The sequence below is a fragment of the Natator depressus genome, chromosome 18 (assembly GCF_965152275.1).
Source record: "Natator depressus isolate rNatDep1 chromosome 18, rNatDep2.hap1, whole genome shotgun sequence".
Taxonomy (NCBI): domain Eukaryota; kingdom Metazoa; phylum Chordata; order Testudines; family Cheloniidae; genus Natator; species Natator depressus.
Window position 1 is genome coordinate 6,493,984 of NC_134251.1, and position 19,892 is coordinate 6,513,875.

The following is a 19,892-nucleotide window of genomic DNA, read 5'->3' on the forward strand; positions in this document are numbered from 1 at the left end:
AGATTCTATTCTATGATTCTTCTACAATGAGCACCACTGAAAGAATGCTGATGATATTTAAAACATCCCTATTATGCTTTGAAACTAGTATTACATTGAGGTAAACAGGAGTAGCTCATACCATAGGGCTAATGTTCCAGGCTATCTGCAAACACAGGCAGATATACAACATCAGTTTACATGCAGTTCATATTATGAAGTTTATCTTCAAAACCACAAAAGCCAGCGACTTAATTCTCTTCACGCAAAGGCTGAGATTCTGCAATATGTACAGCCACATTAGACAGGGAGTCCAGGAACGAATAAAGTGCTACAGTGAATGGAAGAGAGGGATCTGAATGCAAGGTGGGCAACAATGCATACACCAATACCTGGGAGTACTACAGAAGTAGTCAGCTGACTAGTTTTATCTTGACAGAGTCTGTCACATTGGTGTGGGGCCAATAAGCAAACACCCCACGTTTTTTTAGTAGATGAGACCTCACTATGTGGTGCTTTCCTGCGAGCCCTATCTGCACAGAATGAAGCAAACAGCTTTAGTTATTCTTCTGGCATTAATTCTGTAAGCACAACAAGACGCTGCAGCATCCAGATTAACGTGTGGAGGGAATGGCAAGCAACAGTGAGATGAATTTTAAAAACAAGGCAAAAAGACTGGATAGGAAAACTAATAGATCTTTCCTCAAATGAAAGGATAAAAGATCTCACTGCTGCTGTTTGTACCTTTGATGAGGCGATACCACTGTTTGCAGACAAGAGCAGCGGTTTTGTGCTCCTGGTATGGTGAAAGGAAGGACAGGATATATTCTAAAACCTCTTCTGGCAGCTCCAACATCGATCGGTTATGCCTGGTCTCCTCAACCTCCAGCTCAGCACGCAGCTCATCGTCTTGCTCCATTGTCCCTTCCACCACTGCTTCTTCTGGGTCCACAGCCATGAAACTGTCATCTTCACTGTCCGAGGAACTGGCCATGGCATTCCACTCCACAGCTTCAAGAAGGAAAAAAAAAAAAACACATTAAAGTTATATAGAAATAGTGTGCTTAGAAAAGCCTCACACATTGGATTTAGACATCAGATCTACACCAAGTTCTGCTTCAATAAACTGCGAGGCAAAATATTTTGATATTTCAGTCCTCTTGCTAAGTGTGGCAGTGATAATGCATGACAATGGCACAAACGACCTACTTTAAGTGAGCAAGATGCACAAAGTAATCAGTGGAACCAGCCTTACGCTGGAAGCCACCGCCACCTCCACCACCAGTGGTCACCAGCTACAGAATGATCGTTTAAGGGGGAACGGGGATTTTAATAAAACCAGGGTGAAAAACTGTTTCAGAGTTTCTTCTTATGGGTAATTTTAAGTGTATTTAATTTAGGCACAACATTACAGTCTATTACCATGATCGTGGGATCAATTTCTAATGTGGATCTCATCATATGCCACTTGTAGTGACAGTGTTCCATCTTATCTGGGGTTGTGACCCCAGGCTTAAGTTTTATTGATAAAGGGAAAAACAGAAAATTGGTGATTTCAGACTATAGAGGCTCATTAATGTTTAAAAGCCTTTAAATGAAATTTGCTGCTACTAAAAGTTAAGCTTTTAAGGCTGACAAGATGTTGCACGTTCATTTTAATGGTTCTTTCCAGGTATAGATCTAGAGGTTACCACAATGAAGAAATTCAGTCCCATATCATCTGTTAATGTAATCAAGAACGAGTTTGCAATTCGCCAAGCAAGGAACTCACCACAGGGCCCCAACAATGGCAGGGTCTTCTCCTCTAGGCCCCCCTGTGGGACAGGGGTCTAGGATGAGAAAAAGGGGAAATTAAAACTTGAACTGGGAGTTGCCCTGCTGCTGAAAGCAAAGGAGGAGACTAGATCATGAAGCTAAGCTAGACTTCAAGCAATTGCCTCAAACTCCATTGCTTGTGTTTATGGCCAAGGGAAGGGTTTAATAAGCTGTGCATGTCAATGAGAGACAGTCAATCCAAAGGTTTCAGAGTAACAGCCGTGTTAGTCTGTATTCGCAAAAAGAAAAGGAGTACTTGTGGCACCTTAGAGACTAACCAATTTATTTGAGCATCCGATGAAGTGAGCTGTAGCTCATGAAAGCTTATGCTCAAATAAATTGGTTAGTCTCTAAGGTGCCACAAGTACTCCTTTTCTTTTAGTCAATCTAAAGTATTCAGAGGTCATGGCTGCTTAAAAATAATTGTTAAAATGACAAATGGTTACCTGTGCCACCACAGATTAGTGAAGTTGAAAGCACAAAAAGACAGTTTACTGTCACCTACTCATTTTCTTCACTTCACTCAGTTTGAACAATAAAAACAGTAATAGTTGGAGACACTTTTCTTATCCCTGCGCTCTAATGTTTGCGTTTCAAACTGGGAAATAATTAAACCCAAACAAATACATTATTTCTATTTATAAAAGTTTGAAAGCTTTTTATTAAATAAAAACAAGAAATAGAACCTAAATTCGGAGCCAAAACTCCAAACTTTTTAACGAAATAGTCCCCTGTACCTATATAATCGACACACTCGCACATTGTGTCCTTGTAAACCATTTGATTTTCATGACAGAAGATACCACTCAACTTGCCCAAATAGTGCCAGAAATTAAAAGAAAAAACTTTCTATTAGTGAAGGTCTTTCAGCCTGTCACTATTTCCATTATTGTCCATCATTATTTGTACAGTTCCTAACTCCCATCAAATACAATTCAAAAGCTTCATTTAGAGATCAGTTGTGTAAATAAAGATTGACTTTAAAATATGCTTAGAAGTAGGAGGAGTTTGCTCCTGATACAGTTAGAGCTATATTCAAATTAATGTTAATTCTACTGCAGGATAAGCTAATAAAATGTTTCAGAAATCTGTGTTAGCTTTAAAAATATTAAAGTTAATGTTTAAAATCAAATTTACACAAGTTAAGAGGGAAGGTACTGTACACCTGGGGTTGGGCTTGGGTTATGGGGGATTGCAAGTATCGGTTACAAGGTTCCCGAGGTACATACATATCACATAACCAGCACAGATCCAGATTGGGGTGTGGGAGTTTTTAAAGCGTCAGTGGATAAGGGGGCTCAGGTATGCCACCCATGGAATGTATTAAGGGTACAAGTCAGTACTGGTGTAGAAAATAAGTACATGGGTGGGGTGCATCCCTCGTTTTGTCAGGGAAGGAAATGGGTTATTTCCCTGGTCGGCATTCTCAGTTACTCGACCTGGTACTGGCGGTGTCCCATGACACCAACAGCCTCCCACTTTTATCTTAGCCACACGAACAATTTTCTCTTGCGTATGCTAGAACAATGGAGTCTCATATTTGACAAAAATAGAGCTCCAGTTTGTAGAATACGAGGCGAGTCATCACTTAATCTACTTGTTACATTTACTGCAGAGTTTCAGATAGAAAAGTACTGACTTGATAATTTACTTAGATGGCTTACAAGTCGCTAGAGTTTAAACAAATAAGAAACAACTAAAAGGTTATTTCAATACCACCTGTGTCCAGCTGTCTATCCACAGCAGGTATGGAGAAGAAAACAGCAGGCAAAGTAGGGGTTTATGGCCCTTCAGACCTCTTTGTCAGTATCTCCAGCTATTTAGATATGACTAAAAGTAATAGGATAATACAGTGACAATAATGCTAGACTAGGCAGTGCTCGAAGCCTTAAACCAATCGCTGCAGGCAATCTGCCAACCAATGTGGTACACAGGCTTCTGTCTTCATTAAGACCATCCTAGTCATTTTAAAAACATCAAACCCCATTTCCCAGGAGAATGACTAATCCCATTTTAGTGGAAGAGTTGTGGTAATTTGAGTTTACACACACACAGCTGCCAGGCTAAGGCATCAGTGGGATGGGTGGTGCTGCAGCTGCTCCATAATTACATGCTCATTGCTAGTTCAAACCAGCTTTTAATGTTCATTCCAATCATACCATAATGAAGAGCAATATCTCTCCATGCTCCCAGGGGAGGGGTTTTTTATTTAAGTAACAAATTTCCCTTTATGTATAGATATATTTTAAACAATATGCTAAATTATAAACATTGACTTGCAAGTGATACAAAGTGCATCAATCTTTTTCATCTCTTCCAACAAATTGATCAACCTAAGACAACTTTGCTGGATTATCAAGGAACATCTGAAGGCTCCTAGAGCCAGGAACTATACAGTCATTCAGAACACTGCTACCATCTTGCACAGATTCAAATACGATTGGGGTGGGACGATGCACCCTGGGAATGGGAAGAGAATCTGAAGGGAAACTAGCAGTTCATTTTCTCCCCAGACCTGACCTTTACATCAGACCTTAACATAGCAAGCAGTAAGTTAGGAGACTATTATCTCAAATAAATTTGAGAGTCTCTAAGGTGCCACAAGTACTCCTTTTCTTATTATCTTTATGTAGCCACTCGAGGGAGTAGTCTGCCAATAATATGACTAGAGCATGAAAGAGTCCAATTTACAACATGAGATGGACTTGGGAGCATCCCACTTGGTAGCTGGCTGCTAACAAGCCTCTCCAAGCCTCCTACTCCACCAATGAAGGAGAAAAACTCCAAAGTCAAGTGGTCTTGACTAGCTCAAGAAGCTAACAACCTAGAATAGCATTTAACAAAGGCACCCAATGAGAAGAGAAACTTTGAACAACTATTTGTTCTGTTGAGGGCTAAGGAAACATTTTCCAGTTGCCAGAACAGTCACTCTTCTCAAATAAAGACTCTTGATCTAATATCTGATTAATAGAGCATGTAATATGGAAGCGGAGAGATCACTGGCTGGAAGAGTAGCAGGTAAAATCTAGGTAAAATCAACAGGTAAAGAGTTTTCTAAACAATGAGTTTAAGGATTAAAAAACTTTAGCTGACAGGATATTTAACTCTGTGGGTAATATATACTTAAGAGATATAAAATATTTAGTTAATTTAATGTGATTTATATTATAAACAAAGTTAACAACAAATTATCAAGAGACCCAGATCTCCCCTACTGAAGAAAGTTTGAAGTCAGAATTATCACAAACATTCCAACTTTTATGTTAATTGGAGAAGGGTCATCTGTGGTGGAAAATGTTAAGAATAAGTGAACTCAGCGATGGTATAAATAATCTCATAAGCCGCACTATTATAAAGATGTTTGATAAGATTACATATAGATTAGTTCTCAAGAGAAACCCCCCTCCAGCAGGGAACTAAAATGCCTATAAAGGAAGTATAACCCAGACACCCACTACCAGAGAGGACCAGGCAACAATGGGAAATGCACAGATACGGAAACAGGATAAGAGAACAAGCAGGTGTTAAATGTTATGTTTTAATAGAAAGATTAATAAAAATGTTGGCTCAATTAAAAAATTTAACAGTAAATCAGACTCCGGATCAGGTACAGCAATATAGATGCTTAAAAAAGGAAAAGCAATATTTGTTGGAGTTTTAAAATTGCTATATGATAGGAACTATCTAAACTGTCATGTTTAAAGAGGCACAAATGTAATGGAGACCTGGCTAAGAGGGCTCACTGCTTTTAACCAATGGTAATATAATAGACAAGAACAGACTTGAATTCATGGGTGAGTTTATTAATGTCATGACTGTTACTGTTAAAGGGGTGAACAATCCAACAAAAAGGAAAAGGGTATTCTGCTCACTGAAAAAGGATTTCCCCAGTATCTTCAGGAAACACACTTGAAGAAAAATGATAATACCTAAATACTTCTTCGACACAGACATTGTCTCTCTCTCCAGGGCAATCTAACAGAAGAGAGGTGGCAATACTCTTCGCTTAACACTTCCCTTTTGTTGTTTCTGCACAACTCAGAGACAGAGGGCAGATATACTTTAATTAAGGGGTCCTTGAAAGGTAAACTTCTCACATTAGCCAATGTGTATATTCTCAATCAGGGAGAGCTTTGTTTTGGGGTTTTTTGGTTTTTGTTTTTTTTAAGGGTTTTAAGAAGTTTTAGGGAAAGGGACATTATTCTAGGGGAGATTTTAATGAGATGCTTAACCCCACTCTGGATCAATCAAATGGACACAGCAGGTGATCAGGAGGAGGAAGAGCAAATTTGTTGCATCACAAACAAAAAGAGGATCTCATGGGCATCTGGCGGTAAATGAATCCAGATGTCAGGGTCTACACATTCTTCTACTCATGGATCTTATTCCAGAATGGATGTAATTTTTGTTTCTAGGACCTTGGCTAATTTGGTCAAAAAAGCTGATCTGGAAGTTACTACTTGGTCTGACAAGTCCCTGCATAATATATTAGATTAAAAGACTGAGACCTGCTCTACACTACACAGTTAAATCAATGTAAGGCAGCTTACGTTGACCTAATTGTGGATGTGTCTACACTAAAATTTTGCTCCCACTGATATAACTGCCCTGCTAGGCTGACTTGGTATAACTCCATCTCCACGAGCAGGATAAAGTCAAGGTTGATGTAGTTCGGTCTACAGTGTGTCAGTGTAGACGCTGTTGCTTATGTTGATGATTACTGGCTTTCAGGGGCTGTCCCACAATGCCCCCACACTGACAGTACAATTGATACAAGCACTCCTGGTGAGTACGCGCACCTCTGACGCAAGCAGCAAAGTGTAGACACATGTAAGTGGCTGTATGCCGATGGAAGTTAGGTCGACTTAATTTTGTAGTGTAGATATGGCCTGAGACAGTGAAAAAACAAAGGGCCTGGTGGTTGAATATAGCTTTGTGATAGGACTCCCTCAGAATTCAAAAGCTGAAGGAAATTTTTCAGATATATAGAACAAAATTATATGGAAGAGATCAAAAATGTTCTCTGGGGTGCTGAAAAGGCAGTAATGAGGAGGATCCTTATAATTGAAGCATTATATCTCAAAAGGATGAGAGCTCTTGAAAGAGTTTGGTTAAAGAACTTTCTATTTTGGAAGGTAGACATGAATCTACAGGTACTAAAGGAGTGTATAGAAAAAAATATGATAGGAGGGAAGATTCACCTGTTACAAACATGTAAGACTAAGCAAACAGATATCAAATTATGAAAAAGGACAATAAAGATATGTTTTTAGCCAGAAAAATTAACAAATAATCAGCCATCCATCCTGGTTAGAAATAAAAAGGCATTAAACAGATCACTAAAACGTTTTCCAATCTTTGTACCCTTCAGAACATCCAAAGCCTAAACTTATAGACATTTGAGAAGAGTGAAACTACTTTAGCTGTCAGAGGAAGGTCTTGATAGGTAAATTACTGCAAAGGAAGTTGAAGTTGTAATTGAGAATTTAAAATCCAATAAAGCGCCAGGTCCTGATGGGTTTTCTGGGGAGTATTACAGAGCGCTAAAGCAAGTGCTGGTCCCTGTTATAACTGAATTGTTCAGTGGTGTATTGCAAGGAAACAAGATTCCAGATTCCTAGAAAGAGGCAAAAATTGTGGTCACTCCTGAAGGAAGAGATCTTACCAACTGCGCAACATACAGACCTATTCCTAATTAACATGGATGTTAAAACTTATGCCAAGAACTTTTTCAGTTTGCTTGCTATCATATTGTCCAAATGTGTTCACCCTGACCAATTTGAGTTTGCTGCTAGCAGGCATTTATCTGGTAATAGCAGATGAACTCTGAATTTGATCTGTAATGTTAATTCTAGTAATCTTCCTGAGTGCTGCTTCCTTTGGATGCTGAGAAAGCCTTTGAGTGACTGGAATAGGAGTACCTCAGGCAGAATTTGGTTTGGTTTTGGAAATAAGTTTTATAGGGACATATCAGCTCTTTATACTCAACCCTGAGTTTCTGCTGTGGTTAATGGTCATTAATCCCCTTCTTTTAATTTATGTAGCAGTAAGGGACAGGGTTGCCCATTATGTCCCCGTTTGTTTTGGCAATAGAGCCATTTGCAATAAATGTGAAAAACTGCCCCTTGATAAAGGGTATCAAATCACCTTCTGGATTAGAACACAAAATAGCTCTGTATGCTGATGATGACTTCTGTAATTTTTAATTGAGTCTTCTGGATCCTGAAAATATAAGAACAATTGATTTTGAAATTTAGGCAGGTATCAGGTTTCAAAATAAATGATAAATCTGAAATTTTAGAAATTAATATTCCCAAAAAGATCAAAAACTGTGGTCAGCTCCATGAAATTAAATGGGAAAAGGAATCTTTAAAATATTTTAAAATACTCACTGTGGAGAAAACATTTTAAAGGCAAATTACCCTCCACTGTGGAATAAATAATAAAAGACTTGGAGAAATTGACCAAATATAACATTTCTTGGTTAGGTAGAGTAGCCTTGGTTAAGGTTGAGTGTCCTCTCAAAGTTATTTTTGTTTCAGTGCACCCCTGACATGACATTAAGAACATGGCAGGATGTGCTATTAAAATTTGTACTGAAACATAAAAGAAACAGGGTGAACCTGAAAGTTCTGTATAACCTAAAAAGTAAGCTTTCCCTAATTTGATTTATTATGCATCACGATTAAAATGTGATCAACGGGGTTAATGACAGACCACTTAAACAGGACAGGAGCCTAAATATAACTATTTTTAATTATTGGGTTAAAAAGAAATTTAGATCAAAAATAAAAAAGACCACCCACTCACCCACCTGGCAGCTTTGGACAGTGTTTTTGTTTTGTTTTGTTTTTTAATTCTTGTCAATCAAGGCCCTTTCACTGATATTGCCTAAAAATAAATTCCTGGTTATTAAAGTGCCTATTTGTTGCAGGTAAAAGCTGAGATTACACAATGCAGACAGCTGTTCGTGGGTCCTGATTTGAAATCATACCAAGAGATATGTAATATAAACTATATAAAGATCTTGTATTTTCAGTATTTACAAGTCAAACATTTTATTGTGAACTCTGGCTACAAGTCAGCTCTATCTAGACCTTTAACCACATTTGAGGAGTTGACCCAGGAACAAGTTGGAACAAAAGGTTTAATTTCTAAAATATATACAATTCTGATTGAAAAATATGTTGAGAAGAAAAGCAGATGAAAAGATGAGAGGGATTTGGACAAATTATATGGAAAAGTGGGTCTCTATATGGGAAAGGAGATATACATCCTCAATTTGGGTAGCTCAAGGAAATGTATAAATTACTGTGTACATGGCGTTGAACTCCAGTTAAGAGCCATAATATTTTTGCTACTATGGAGGCTCTCCACTGGAGGGTTTGCGGGGATATAGGAACATGTGGTGGTTGCATCCAGGAGTTAAGACAGTTTTTGGAGGAAATTATTAAAGAGAGACATCTTCTGACAAAATACTGGATTGCTAGCATTCCCCAGTTTGTTAAGGATAAAATAATAAAATAAACCTTCTCACATTGTTTAAAATGCAGATCCTTCACTGGAGTATTAAGTAAGCAATTAGACTTTGTATTGCACATTATTGGAAATATGTGATTCCTCCTCCTATGGACTGTGGTATTATAAAATATGGACTGTCCTTGTAATAGAAAAGCTTTCACACCAACTACGTACACAAGAAGAGTGCCAAAAAGAGGATAGCTATTTTGAAATTTGGTCATCCTTTTTAGTGCATTCAGAAGAGGAGAGCTCCCCCACCAGTAAGCAGGCATCCTTAGCCAAGTTCTTTGAGTATTCACCTGATCCTGAATAAGTTAGTTACATACCATGTATGATAACATTTCATTGTAATTTGTCACTTTAGATAAGCTATTACCAGCAGGAGAGTGGGTTTGTGTGGGGGGGGAGGGGAGGGGAGGTTGAGAAAACCTGGATTTGTGCTGGAAATGGCCCAACTTGATTATCATACACATTGTAAGGCGAGTGATCACTTTACATAAGCTATTACCAGCAGGAGAGTGGGGTGGGGGGGGGAGGTATTTTTTCATGCTTTGTGTGTATAAAAAGGATCTTCTAAACTTTCCACAGTATGCATCCGATGAAGTGAGCTGTAGCTCACAAAAGCTTATGCTCAAATAAATTGGTTAGTCTCTAAGGTGCCACAAGTACTCGTTTTCTTTTTGCGAATACAGACTAACACGGCTGTTACTCTGAAATTGTAATTTAAGTTATTGTAACTTAGTGGGGGGGTTTTTTTTTTTTTGGTTTTTTGTTTTTTTTATAGGAAGATAACTTTCCTACAGCTGGAAACTGGGGAATACATTAATCCTGTTATTTAGAACAAGTCCAGATTGAGAATTACAGGCGTATGGAAGGTGTCTTTACTTAAAGACACAAATACATCAGCATAAGTGGAAATCATAATGTACACACAAGAGGACTAAATTAAGACTGCATGGGCAACTTCAATTTCGGTGTTACCTGACCGCTCAGCTTTGCAACCTTTATGATCTTTTCACATATATTTAGATTACATTAAAAACTAAGTTACAGTATTTTGATGTCTGTTGTCTATATAAAATATTAATGTCATTTAGAGTTAGTGACTTGCAATAATACTGACTGATAATTTTGGATTAATATTGATGTTCCTGGATTTCACAGGAGGGAAAGTACAGCCATTTCGTGAGAATGAGAGAAACGACTGGGGATGGGAATCAGAAATAGTGTATTTTTCATCTATTGAATTCAGCAAAAGGAAAAGGAGTACTTGTGGCACCTTAGAGACTAACCAATTTATTTGAGCATAAGCTTTCGTGAGCTACAGCTCACTTCATTGGATGCATACTGTGGAAAGTATAGAAGATCTTTTTATACACACAAAGCATGAAAAAATGGGTGTTTACCACTACAAAAGGTTTTCTCTCCCCCCAGCCCACTCTCCTGCTAGTAATAGCTTATCTAAAGTGATCACTCTCCTTACAATGTGTATGATAATCAAGGTGGGCCAATTCCAGCACAAATCCAGGCTTTAACAAGAACGTTGGGGGTAGGAAAAAACAAGGGGAAATAGGTTACCTTGCATAATGACTTAGCCACTCCCGGTCTCTATTCAAGCCTAATTTAATAGTGTCCAGTTTGCAAATGAATTCCAATTCAACAGTCTCTCGCTGGAGTCTGGTTTTGAAGTTTTTTTGTTGTAATATCGCAACTTTCATGTCTGTAATCGCGTGACCAGAGAGATTGAGGTGTTCTCCGACTGGTTTATGAATGTTATAATTCTTGACATCTGATGTGTGTCCATTTATTCTTTTACGTAGGGACTGTCCAGTTTGACCAATGTACATGGCAGAGGGGCATTGCTGGCACTTGATGGCATATATCACATTGGTGGATGTGCAGGTGAACAAGCCTCTGATAGCGTGGCTGATGTTATTAGGCCCTGTGATGGTGTCCCCTGAATAGATGTGGGCACAGTTGGCAACGGGCTTTGTTGCAAGGATAGGTTCCTGGGTTAGTGGTTCTGTTGTGTGGTATGTGGTTGCTGGTGAGTATTCGCTTCAGGTTGGGGGGCTGTCTGTAGGCAAGGACTGGCCTGTCTCCCAAGATTTGTGAGAGTGTTGGGTCATCCTTCAGGATAGGTTGTAGATCCTTAATAATGCGTTGGAGGGGTTTTAGTTGGGGGCTGAAGGTGACGGCTAGTGGCGTTCTGTTATTTTCTTTGTTAGGCCCGTCCTGTAGTAGGTGACTTCTGGGAACTCTTCTGGCTCTATCAATCTGTTTCTTCACTTCCGCAGGTGGGTATTGTAGTTGTAAGAATGCTTGATAGAGATCTTGTAGTTGTTTGTCTCTGTCTGAGGGGTTGGAGCAAATGCGGTTGTATCGCAGAGCTTGGCTGTAGACGACGGATCGTGTGGTGTGGTCAGGGTGAAAGCTGGAGGCATGTAGGTAGGAATAGTGGTCAGTAGGTTTCCGGTATAGGGTGGTGTTTATGTGACCATCGTTTATTAGCACTGTAGTGTCCAGGAAGTGGATCTCTTGTGTGGACTGGACCAGGCTGAGGTTGATGGTGGGATGGAAATTGTTGAAATCATGGTGGAATTCCTCAAGGGCTTCTTTTCCATGGGTCCAGATGATGAAGATGTCATCAATATAGCGCAAGTAGAGTAGGGGCGTTAGGGGACAAGAGCTGAGGAAGCGTTGTTCTAAGTCAGCCATAAAAATGTTGGCATACTGTGGGGCCATGCGGGTACCCATAGCAGTGCCGCTGATTTCAAGGTATACATTGTCCCCAAATGTAAAACAGTTATGGGTAAGGACAAAGTCACAAAGTTCAGCCACCAGGTTAGCCGTGACATTATCGGGGATAGTGTTCTTGACGGCTTGTAGTCCATCTTTGTGTGGAATGTTGGTGTAGAGGGCTTCTACATCCATAGTGGCCAGATGGTGTTATCAGGAAGATCACCAATGGATTGTAGTTTCCTCAGGAAGGAGGAGAGTGATCACTTTAGATAAGCTATTACCAATAGGAGAGTAGGTTTTGGGGGGGACCTGGATTTGTGCTGGAAATGGCCCAACTTGATCATCATACACATTGTAAGGAGAGTGATCACTTTAGATAAGCTATTACTAGCAGGAGAGTGGGGTGGGGGGGGAGAAAACCTTTTGTAGTGGTAAACACCCATTTTTTCATGCTTTGCATGTATAAAAAGATCTTCTATACTTTCCACAGTATGCATCCGATGAAGTGAGCTGTAGCTCACGAAAGCTTATGCTCAAATAAATTGGTTAGTCTCTAAGGTGCCACAAGTACTCCTTTTCTTTTTGCAAATACAGACTAACACGGCTGTTACTCTGAAACCTATTGAATTCCGAATGACTGTACTCAAGTAGATCAACATTTAAAAAAACACCCCCGTTGCTGAAACAAAGCATGGAAGAATTCAACCTCCACAGAATTCTCTCCTGGGATCAATTAAGTGAAAAATGGGATAGCTGGACCATTATGCAATTAACCAATACAATCCTTGCAGGTGACCAGTGCGTGTCTTACATTATTTGTATATATGCATGTCATCTTTCAAAGGTCAGTAATTTCACACAGCACATTCTCCTACACATGTATGATGAGTGTTGCCAGGTGACCAAATAAGAGTAATTTTCACCGTTAGTCCTGAAACACAGCAGCTTATTTTTACCAACAAACTGGTATAGAAACAGAATCAACAAACAAAAGAGCCATGGAACTTGCCGGGTGAATAGAAGTAGACAAGAAAAGTTCTGTATAACTTTTAGGAACACGCACGGATTGTACATTTTAAACAGAACTGCTCTGCTTTTATTAGGCAAAACCATGTAAAATTCTAGGAGAGCTAGTCTAAATTAGATGGGCTGTCAAAATCTTTGAAATAAAGTTTAAAATATATAATCAAATTTACAGACTGCTAAAAGCTACAGTTATATCATCTGATGCTCTCAAATCTTCTAGCGTCTTTACTCCCTAATATAGCAAATGTTATGACAAAGAATGCCTGGAACCAGAATGATTTGACATAACTGCTGTTACTATCAGCAAACTGCATGCTACTTAGACAAGAACAGATAAAAACATACACCTGCCTCCAAAATTTAACAAATGCAAACCTAGAAATCAACAGTAATGGAGTACACAAGGGTATTCATGTTTCTCAGATATCTACCTTTGTCCTTCATGTCTATTTCTGGCTAGTAGATGTATGGTAAAACATTTTTAGTTGTTGAGAGGACCATACTAAATGAAGGTTCACTTCTCCTTCCAGGACCCACTGCAACATGGCTAATGGAACCCAAGTCTAAACGCAAGGGGAAGAGACTCGGTAGTTAGACCAAGACTACGGAATAACCTGCCCAAGGGGATCAGGAAGAGTCCTTGCCATCTTCCCATCAAGCTGCATAATTTACCTCTTTCATAAAGCATTACCCCAAAATACAAAGATATAAAACATGCAACATTTTGTTCTAAAAAAGCAATCAATGATCCAGTGGGAGAGCAGAACAGAGAAATGCCTGTCCTGTTTGGAGGGATCCCTGTTTTCTATTATTTATATACAGTGCCTAGATACCATGAAGGGTGCTTCAGAAACAGATTAAAAGTGGTGTGTGTTTCCCACTTCTCCTAGGAGTAGTTTGTGTAAAGGCCCTGGAGCCCATAATCCCTTAGGTAATACCAGTCTTCATGTTTTATCACAATATTTGTCGTAACAGATCAGATATCTGGTCCATTTAAAACCCTTCCACGCTAGGTTTCAGAGTAACAGCCGTGTTAGTCTGTATTCGCAAAAAGAAAAGGAGTACTTGTGGCACCTTAGAGACTAACCAATTTATTTGAGCATAAGCTTTCGTGAGCTACAGCTCGCTTCATCGGATGCATCACTTCATCCGATGAAGCGAGCTGTAGCTCACGAAAGCTTATGCTCAAATAAATTGGTTAGTCTCTAAGGTGCCACAAGTACTCCTTTCCTTCCATGCTAGTTTAAGTTATCCAAACTGCTGTTTTGTGATCAAGATCCCTAACATTGTTTGAAGCAAAACCCTATCAGAGAGAGTAGCAAAGTCGGAGCACTTCTGACACTCTAGTTAGGGACACTGCACCTCTGAGATGTAGTTTATCCTGCTCTCAGCTTCTTGCATTATCGTCCTAGCCAGAGGGCACAGAGCTCTTGGTGTCACATTTATAAAGTTCTACACAAATCTGCTTCTCTATTTAAGGATACCACCCACATTGCAATTAGTTCTTAAACTCTGCCATACACATTTTCAGCACAGGTTCTATTCAGAGAATCTTTCTTTACATTGGGCATGGTTATAGAGTATCCATTTCAGATTACCAGGTTTCCAGCAATTAACCCAACGTAGTCACAATTTTCATATGTATAATTTTAAAATTCTCCTGGCTTGCAAAAGGGGATAAAATTCATGAACCAAAAGTGACGTAATATATTTCACTATTTATGTCTTGTCTACACTGCGAAGTTGTTGACAAAACTTTTGTCTTTCATGGGGACTTAAGAAAGCTGCCTCCCCACCCCACCCCCCCCCACCCCCGAAGACAAACCTTTTGCTGACGCAAGTGGCAGTGTGAAAGCAGCTTTGTCAGCAGGAGCACTCTCCTGCCGACAAAGCTAACACCGCTCGTGGGGCTGGAAGTATTTTTTTGGCTAAAGTGCAGAGAAAGTATCGAAGAAGAGCGTTTACACACACTGACTTTTAGCAACAAGGCTGTGTCAACACAGCCTTGGTCATTAAAACTGCGTGGTGTAGACAAGCCCTTAGTCCACTTTCAGTATGTATGTCACTTTATCCTTCTCTCCTCCTTTCAGTTGTTATATGAAACACACCTGATGCCCAATCTGACTTCCTGTGCACCCACAACCAGCTACTCTAGTCCTCTGTATAACAACGATGCTCTCCCCCACTCCATTATCCATCTCATGTCTGCCTACAACGTCTATCAGGCTGCAGTGAGGCACTCCATTTCCCCTAAACAGGTGTTCTGGTGCCCTCTCTATATAGGCTAAAAACTCAGGAAGTATAATCCTAGCAAATCTTTCCAAACAGGGAGCAAGCGCAGTCAGCAAGTTCAGTCTTTGGCACGGGCCAGAAAAATAGCTGCAAATAGCAGCGTGGAGAAACGAAAAGCAAGTTGTCCAGACACTTTAGAGCATGCAGCACTGCAGGGTTAGCCTGAGTGATCAGCATCTGGGTTAGCCTAGTTCAAGTGTCAGCAGCTCCACTTGTTCCGTTCTCATTTCCTGCACCTTTTTCCCCAAATGAACCAGTTAATCTGTTCTAATACTAAAATCTTCACGATTTAGTTTACACTTGACTACATAAAAACGTCCTCATACCGTGTATGAAGAAAGTGTATATTAAGATGAACTGTATGATATTGACTAGCACAGGAGAAAGTGCTTCTAACTAGTTTGGCTACTAAGCATCAAGTTCCAGTGAATGCATCCCTTCAACATTTATATTTAACACTAATTGTCATCTGTGTAATCTTGAAATTCTCTATGGAAAAAAATCACAGGAAGTGGACTGAAAGGAAGTTGAAACTGGTGGGGCGCTGGTATTACAGGATTCAACATGGAAACAATGAAAGTCCTATTTACTCTCCAAGCAGAAATCAAAGAAACGAACCTAACAACCCCAGCCAGGGATGTATTAGAGCCTGCTGTGTAAAATCATGTCACATTAGAAATAGTTGGATTCATTCCACTTTGCTAGTTTATGGTTTTCTAAACATTTTAGTTTCACAAATATTCCTCCAAGCCTTTCCACTGTTATTTTTCTCTCACGCACACACACACACACCCCCAAATTAGTAACACACTCCTTCAACTCCACAAACACAAAAATCTGCGGACAAATAATTCTACACAACTTGATTTGTTACTGTCAGAAAAATCTGTGTACACAAGCAGTGTTTTACACTGGGCAGGGAGTGGCTACCATAAGACTGTTGTAGGATTACAGTCCATTCCACCTACCTTGGGGTGGGACGGGGGAAGGAGAAACGCTTTTGCTATGATCCACTCCAGAAGATTTATTACAGAGAAACAAAACTGAAAATAAGAACCTGTTATTCAGGGAAAAAGGATCCTAGAAAACAGCACCAGCGTCCCAGGCCAGTGACTCTGCCACTAAATTGCTTGATGACTTTGTCCAAGTCAGATCACCTATCTGTGCATCAGCGTCCCCATCTCTAACATGCAACCTTCATAAAGCACTTGACATCTGCAGATGAGAGTACTATCTAGGTAAGGAAGTATTTATTTCTACTTCTGAGTTAAGAAAGAACAGATCATCTTCCCCTTATGAATTATTCCATATGATTGTTTTATTTTGAACTTAAGTTTTCCAACAGTTCAAAGCAGGGCTTCCTGGATAATAGAGGACTTGCTCCCAGACATCATTGATCAGCAAATCTAGCACTTTGAGTGTCCACTATTTACATTATAAAGTAGGCTTCAGTTTAGGTAAGCTGTAAATATTAATTTGTGCAGCATTAATACTCAAGATCAAGAGCGCATCTATATTGAAGTCAAATGATGGCACCACATCAAAAATATAAAGTCTTCATTTACCCCCAACATGTAGACAGACTGGAGCCCAGTTTTACTCTAACAACTTATCACATAATAGGACTGCTCTGAAGCATCCTTTAATTTTTCACCGGATGTATATTCTCCTATTTCATTTTCTGAGAGAAGTGTTTTTATTCCAAAGCAGCATGAACATTTCGAAACATTTACCAACTAGCTCCAAAACCCCACCAAAAAGAAAATCCAAAACACTTAAAATAATAGATAAATAAATGAACAAATTCATGTAATAAAATTCAAGTCAGGCTAGTGATGATCAAATTTATCTGATTGTCCCCAAAAGCTGTGTCGCTGCAACTGGCAATGCATTTTATAACTGCTTTTGGCATTTTATAGGGTTTCATTTTTTCCTGCCCTCCCTTCCCAGATACATTTGAAATAGAACTTGCTTGTTTTAGGAATCTGCTGAAGTGACCATTCACTGCTGTGTAACAAAAACGTGGGGAAGCTAGATGTAAGCAAAAAAAATTACTGTTTTGATCTTAGACTTGTCTTGAAATCTGATAAGAACCACCACAGATTGTTAAATTGCTTATATATAAATATTAAAACACTCCTGTCACAGTTGCCTGGTATCCCTAGCTAATCTCTCTGGCGAGCACCCACCTCCACGTCTTCGGCCTCAAGCCTTTACCTCGCTAGGGTGGCATCCTGCAATTCTTCCACTCAGACTGGGTCCTGGGCTACAGCACCCATTTACTAACTCTGCTGCCTTAGCAAGCCCAGCTGGGTTTGGTACCTGCAGCAGACTTCCCTTCAGGAGCTGCGACCAGTCGGTGAATATACAGTGACTCAGTCCAGCAGTGTTTTCTAAGCAGATCTTCCCCGCACTCTCACATCCCCTGGGCAGCAGGCTGAGGGAGAGGGATCTGGGCAGCAGCAGCGTGGAGGAACTGCCCAGGGCTGGTGCAAGGATGTTTTGCGCCCTAGGCAAAACTTCCACCTTGCACCCCCCCTCCACCCTGAAGTGCCCCCCCACCCCCCGCAGCAGCTCCCCGCCGCACGCCCTCTGCCCTGAAGCACCCCCCCCACAGCAGCTCCCCGCCACCCTGAGGCGCCCCCCCCCCAGCCCAGGAAGCCATGCAGCAACTCCCCACCCCAGCTCACCTCTGCTCCGCCTCCTCTCCGAGCACGCCGCGGGCAGCACCAATCAGCCGTTTGGCATGCAAGTCTGGGAGGGAGAAAAGCAGAGCGGCGCGGCACGCTCAGAGAAGGCAGTGAAGCAGAGGTGAGCTGGGGCTGGGAGTGGTTCCCCTGTGCGCCACCTCCCCGCCCCCCCCGTTACTTGCTGCAGGCGGCCCTCCCCGCGCCCCTCTGCCCCAGCTCACCTCCACTCCACCGCCTCCGCGGAGTGCACTTTTGGCTGCCCCCAACCCTTGGCACCCTAGGCGACCGCCTAGTTCGCCTAGTGGTTGCACTGGCAATGGAAGTGCCTCCAAGCCACACACCGGCTGCTGACTGTCCATTCCCTGGCCCTTGCTGCTTCCTTCACACTGCTGCTGCCGCCTGGAGCACACTCCCCAAGCAATGGGAACTGAGAGCAGGAGATGGGTAGCTGTAGCAATGCAGAGGAAATGGCCAGAGCCAGCAAGCAGACAGTCAGCAGTCTTGTAGCAATCACAACCCATCCATGGGGAGAGAGGAGCCAGCTGGGGCTGCAGGAGGGGGTAGGGCTGAGAGAGCAAAAGCAATGGGGCTGGGAAGAGCGAAGCAGGGAGCTGGGGCGGGGGAGCGGATGGGTACCCAAAAAGGACAAAATGGAGTAGGTGGGTCACCTTAGCAAAAAGTTTGGGAACCACTACAGTACAGCTTCTTCAAAACAATGTATCTACAGGAATGCAGCATTCAGAGAGAGGGTTAAGACAAAAGGCCTACATGTCTTACCTAAAGCTTAGCATTTCCCTCAAAGCGAAGGCAGGCCCAATGTATCCCCAGGCAAGTCTACACTAGAAAATTAAGTCAACTTAATTATGCTGACATACAGCCACCACAGTCATTGAATCGTTTGTTTTTTTCATGTCCACACTATGCTCCTTCTGTGGGCAGTGCGCGTCCTCACCAGGAGCACTTCCATCATGTAACTGACAGCGTGGGGCAGTGCAGGGCTCTGGGCTGTGAGCCCTGGGTTGCTCAATTTACACTGACACAGTGGATTTATTAGGTTGGTGTAGTGAGTGACTCATATCAGTGGGCGCAAAATTGTAACATAGACACTTATAGAGTTAAGTTGATGTAAGCTCCCCCACCTCAACCTAACTCTGTAGTGTAGGCCAGGCTTTAGGTCTGGTCTACATTTAAAATTTAGGTCAGCATAGCTGTATCACTCAGAGGTGTAAAACAAATCCACACCGCAGAGCAACCCGTAGCTATGCCAACCTACTCCCTAGCATAGACAAAGCTAGAGCCACAGAAGAATGTTTCCATCAACCTAGCCGCAACCACTCAGAGAGGTGGTGTTCCTACAGCAGTGGTCACCAACCCGTCGATCCTAGAGGATCTCCCAGTCGATCACAGTCTCCGGCAGCGCAGTGTGGCTGTGGCTAAGGCAGACTCCCTGCCTACCCTGGCCCCACACTCCTCCCGCGGCCAGTGCAGCCCTGTCGCCCCAGGGGTCTCCCTCTGCACGCTGCTCCTGCCTGCAAGGACTGCCCACCGCAGCTCCCATTGGGCAGGAGAGCTGCAGCGGGCGGTGCTTGCAGAGAGGTAGCGCGCAGAGCCACGTGCCCCTTCTCCCCCCCCCCCGGGGCTGCAAGGGCGCTATGGCCCCTTCTCGGAGTGGTGTGGGGCCAGGGTATGCAGGGAGCCTGCTTCAGCCTCGCTGTGCCCACCGCCAACCGGGAGCCGCTCCAAGTGCTGCCTGGCAGGAGGCCGCATCCTAACCCCTATCCCTGAAGCCCCTCCTGAAGCCAGCACCCCACACCCCCTTCTGCACCC

At 41.7% G+C, this 19,892-nt stretch overlaps 1 protein-coding gene across 4 annotated transcripts in view; it reads right to left on the minus strand.

The window, feature by feature from the left end:
• Positions 1-19,892, minus strand: part of FBXO42 (F-box protein 42) — a 100,258-nt gene that overhangs the window by 62,583 nt on the left and 17,783 nt on the right. For 3 of the 4 annotated variants that reach the window (XR_012642316.1, XM_074975323.1, XM_074975320.1), the window contains exon 2: positions 724-990. Coding sequence is in view for 3 of the 4 variants with exons in the window: in XM_074975323.1 (XP_074831424.1) it covers positions 724-973 (250 nt within the window). In the remaining variant the exon portion in view is untranslated. Of the gene's footprint in view, positions 1-723; positions 991-1,750; positions 1,805-19,892 lie in introns of those variants that run through there. The other variant, XM_074975322.1, reaches the window with a different exon arrangement.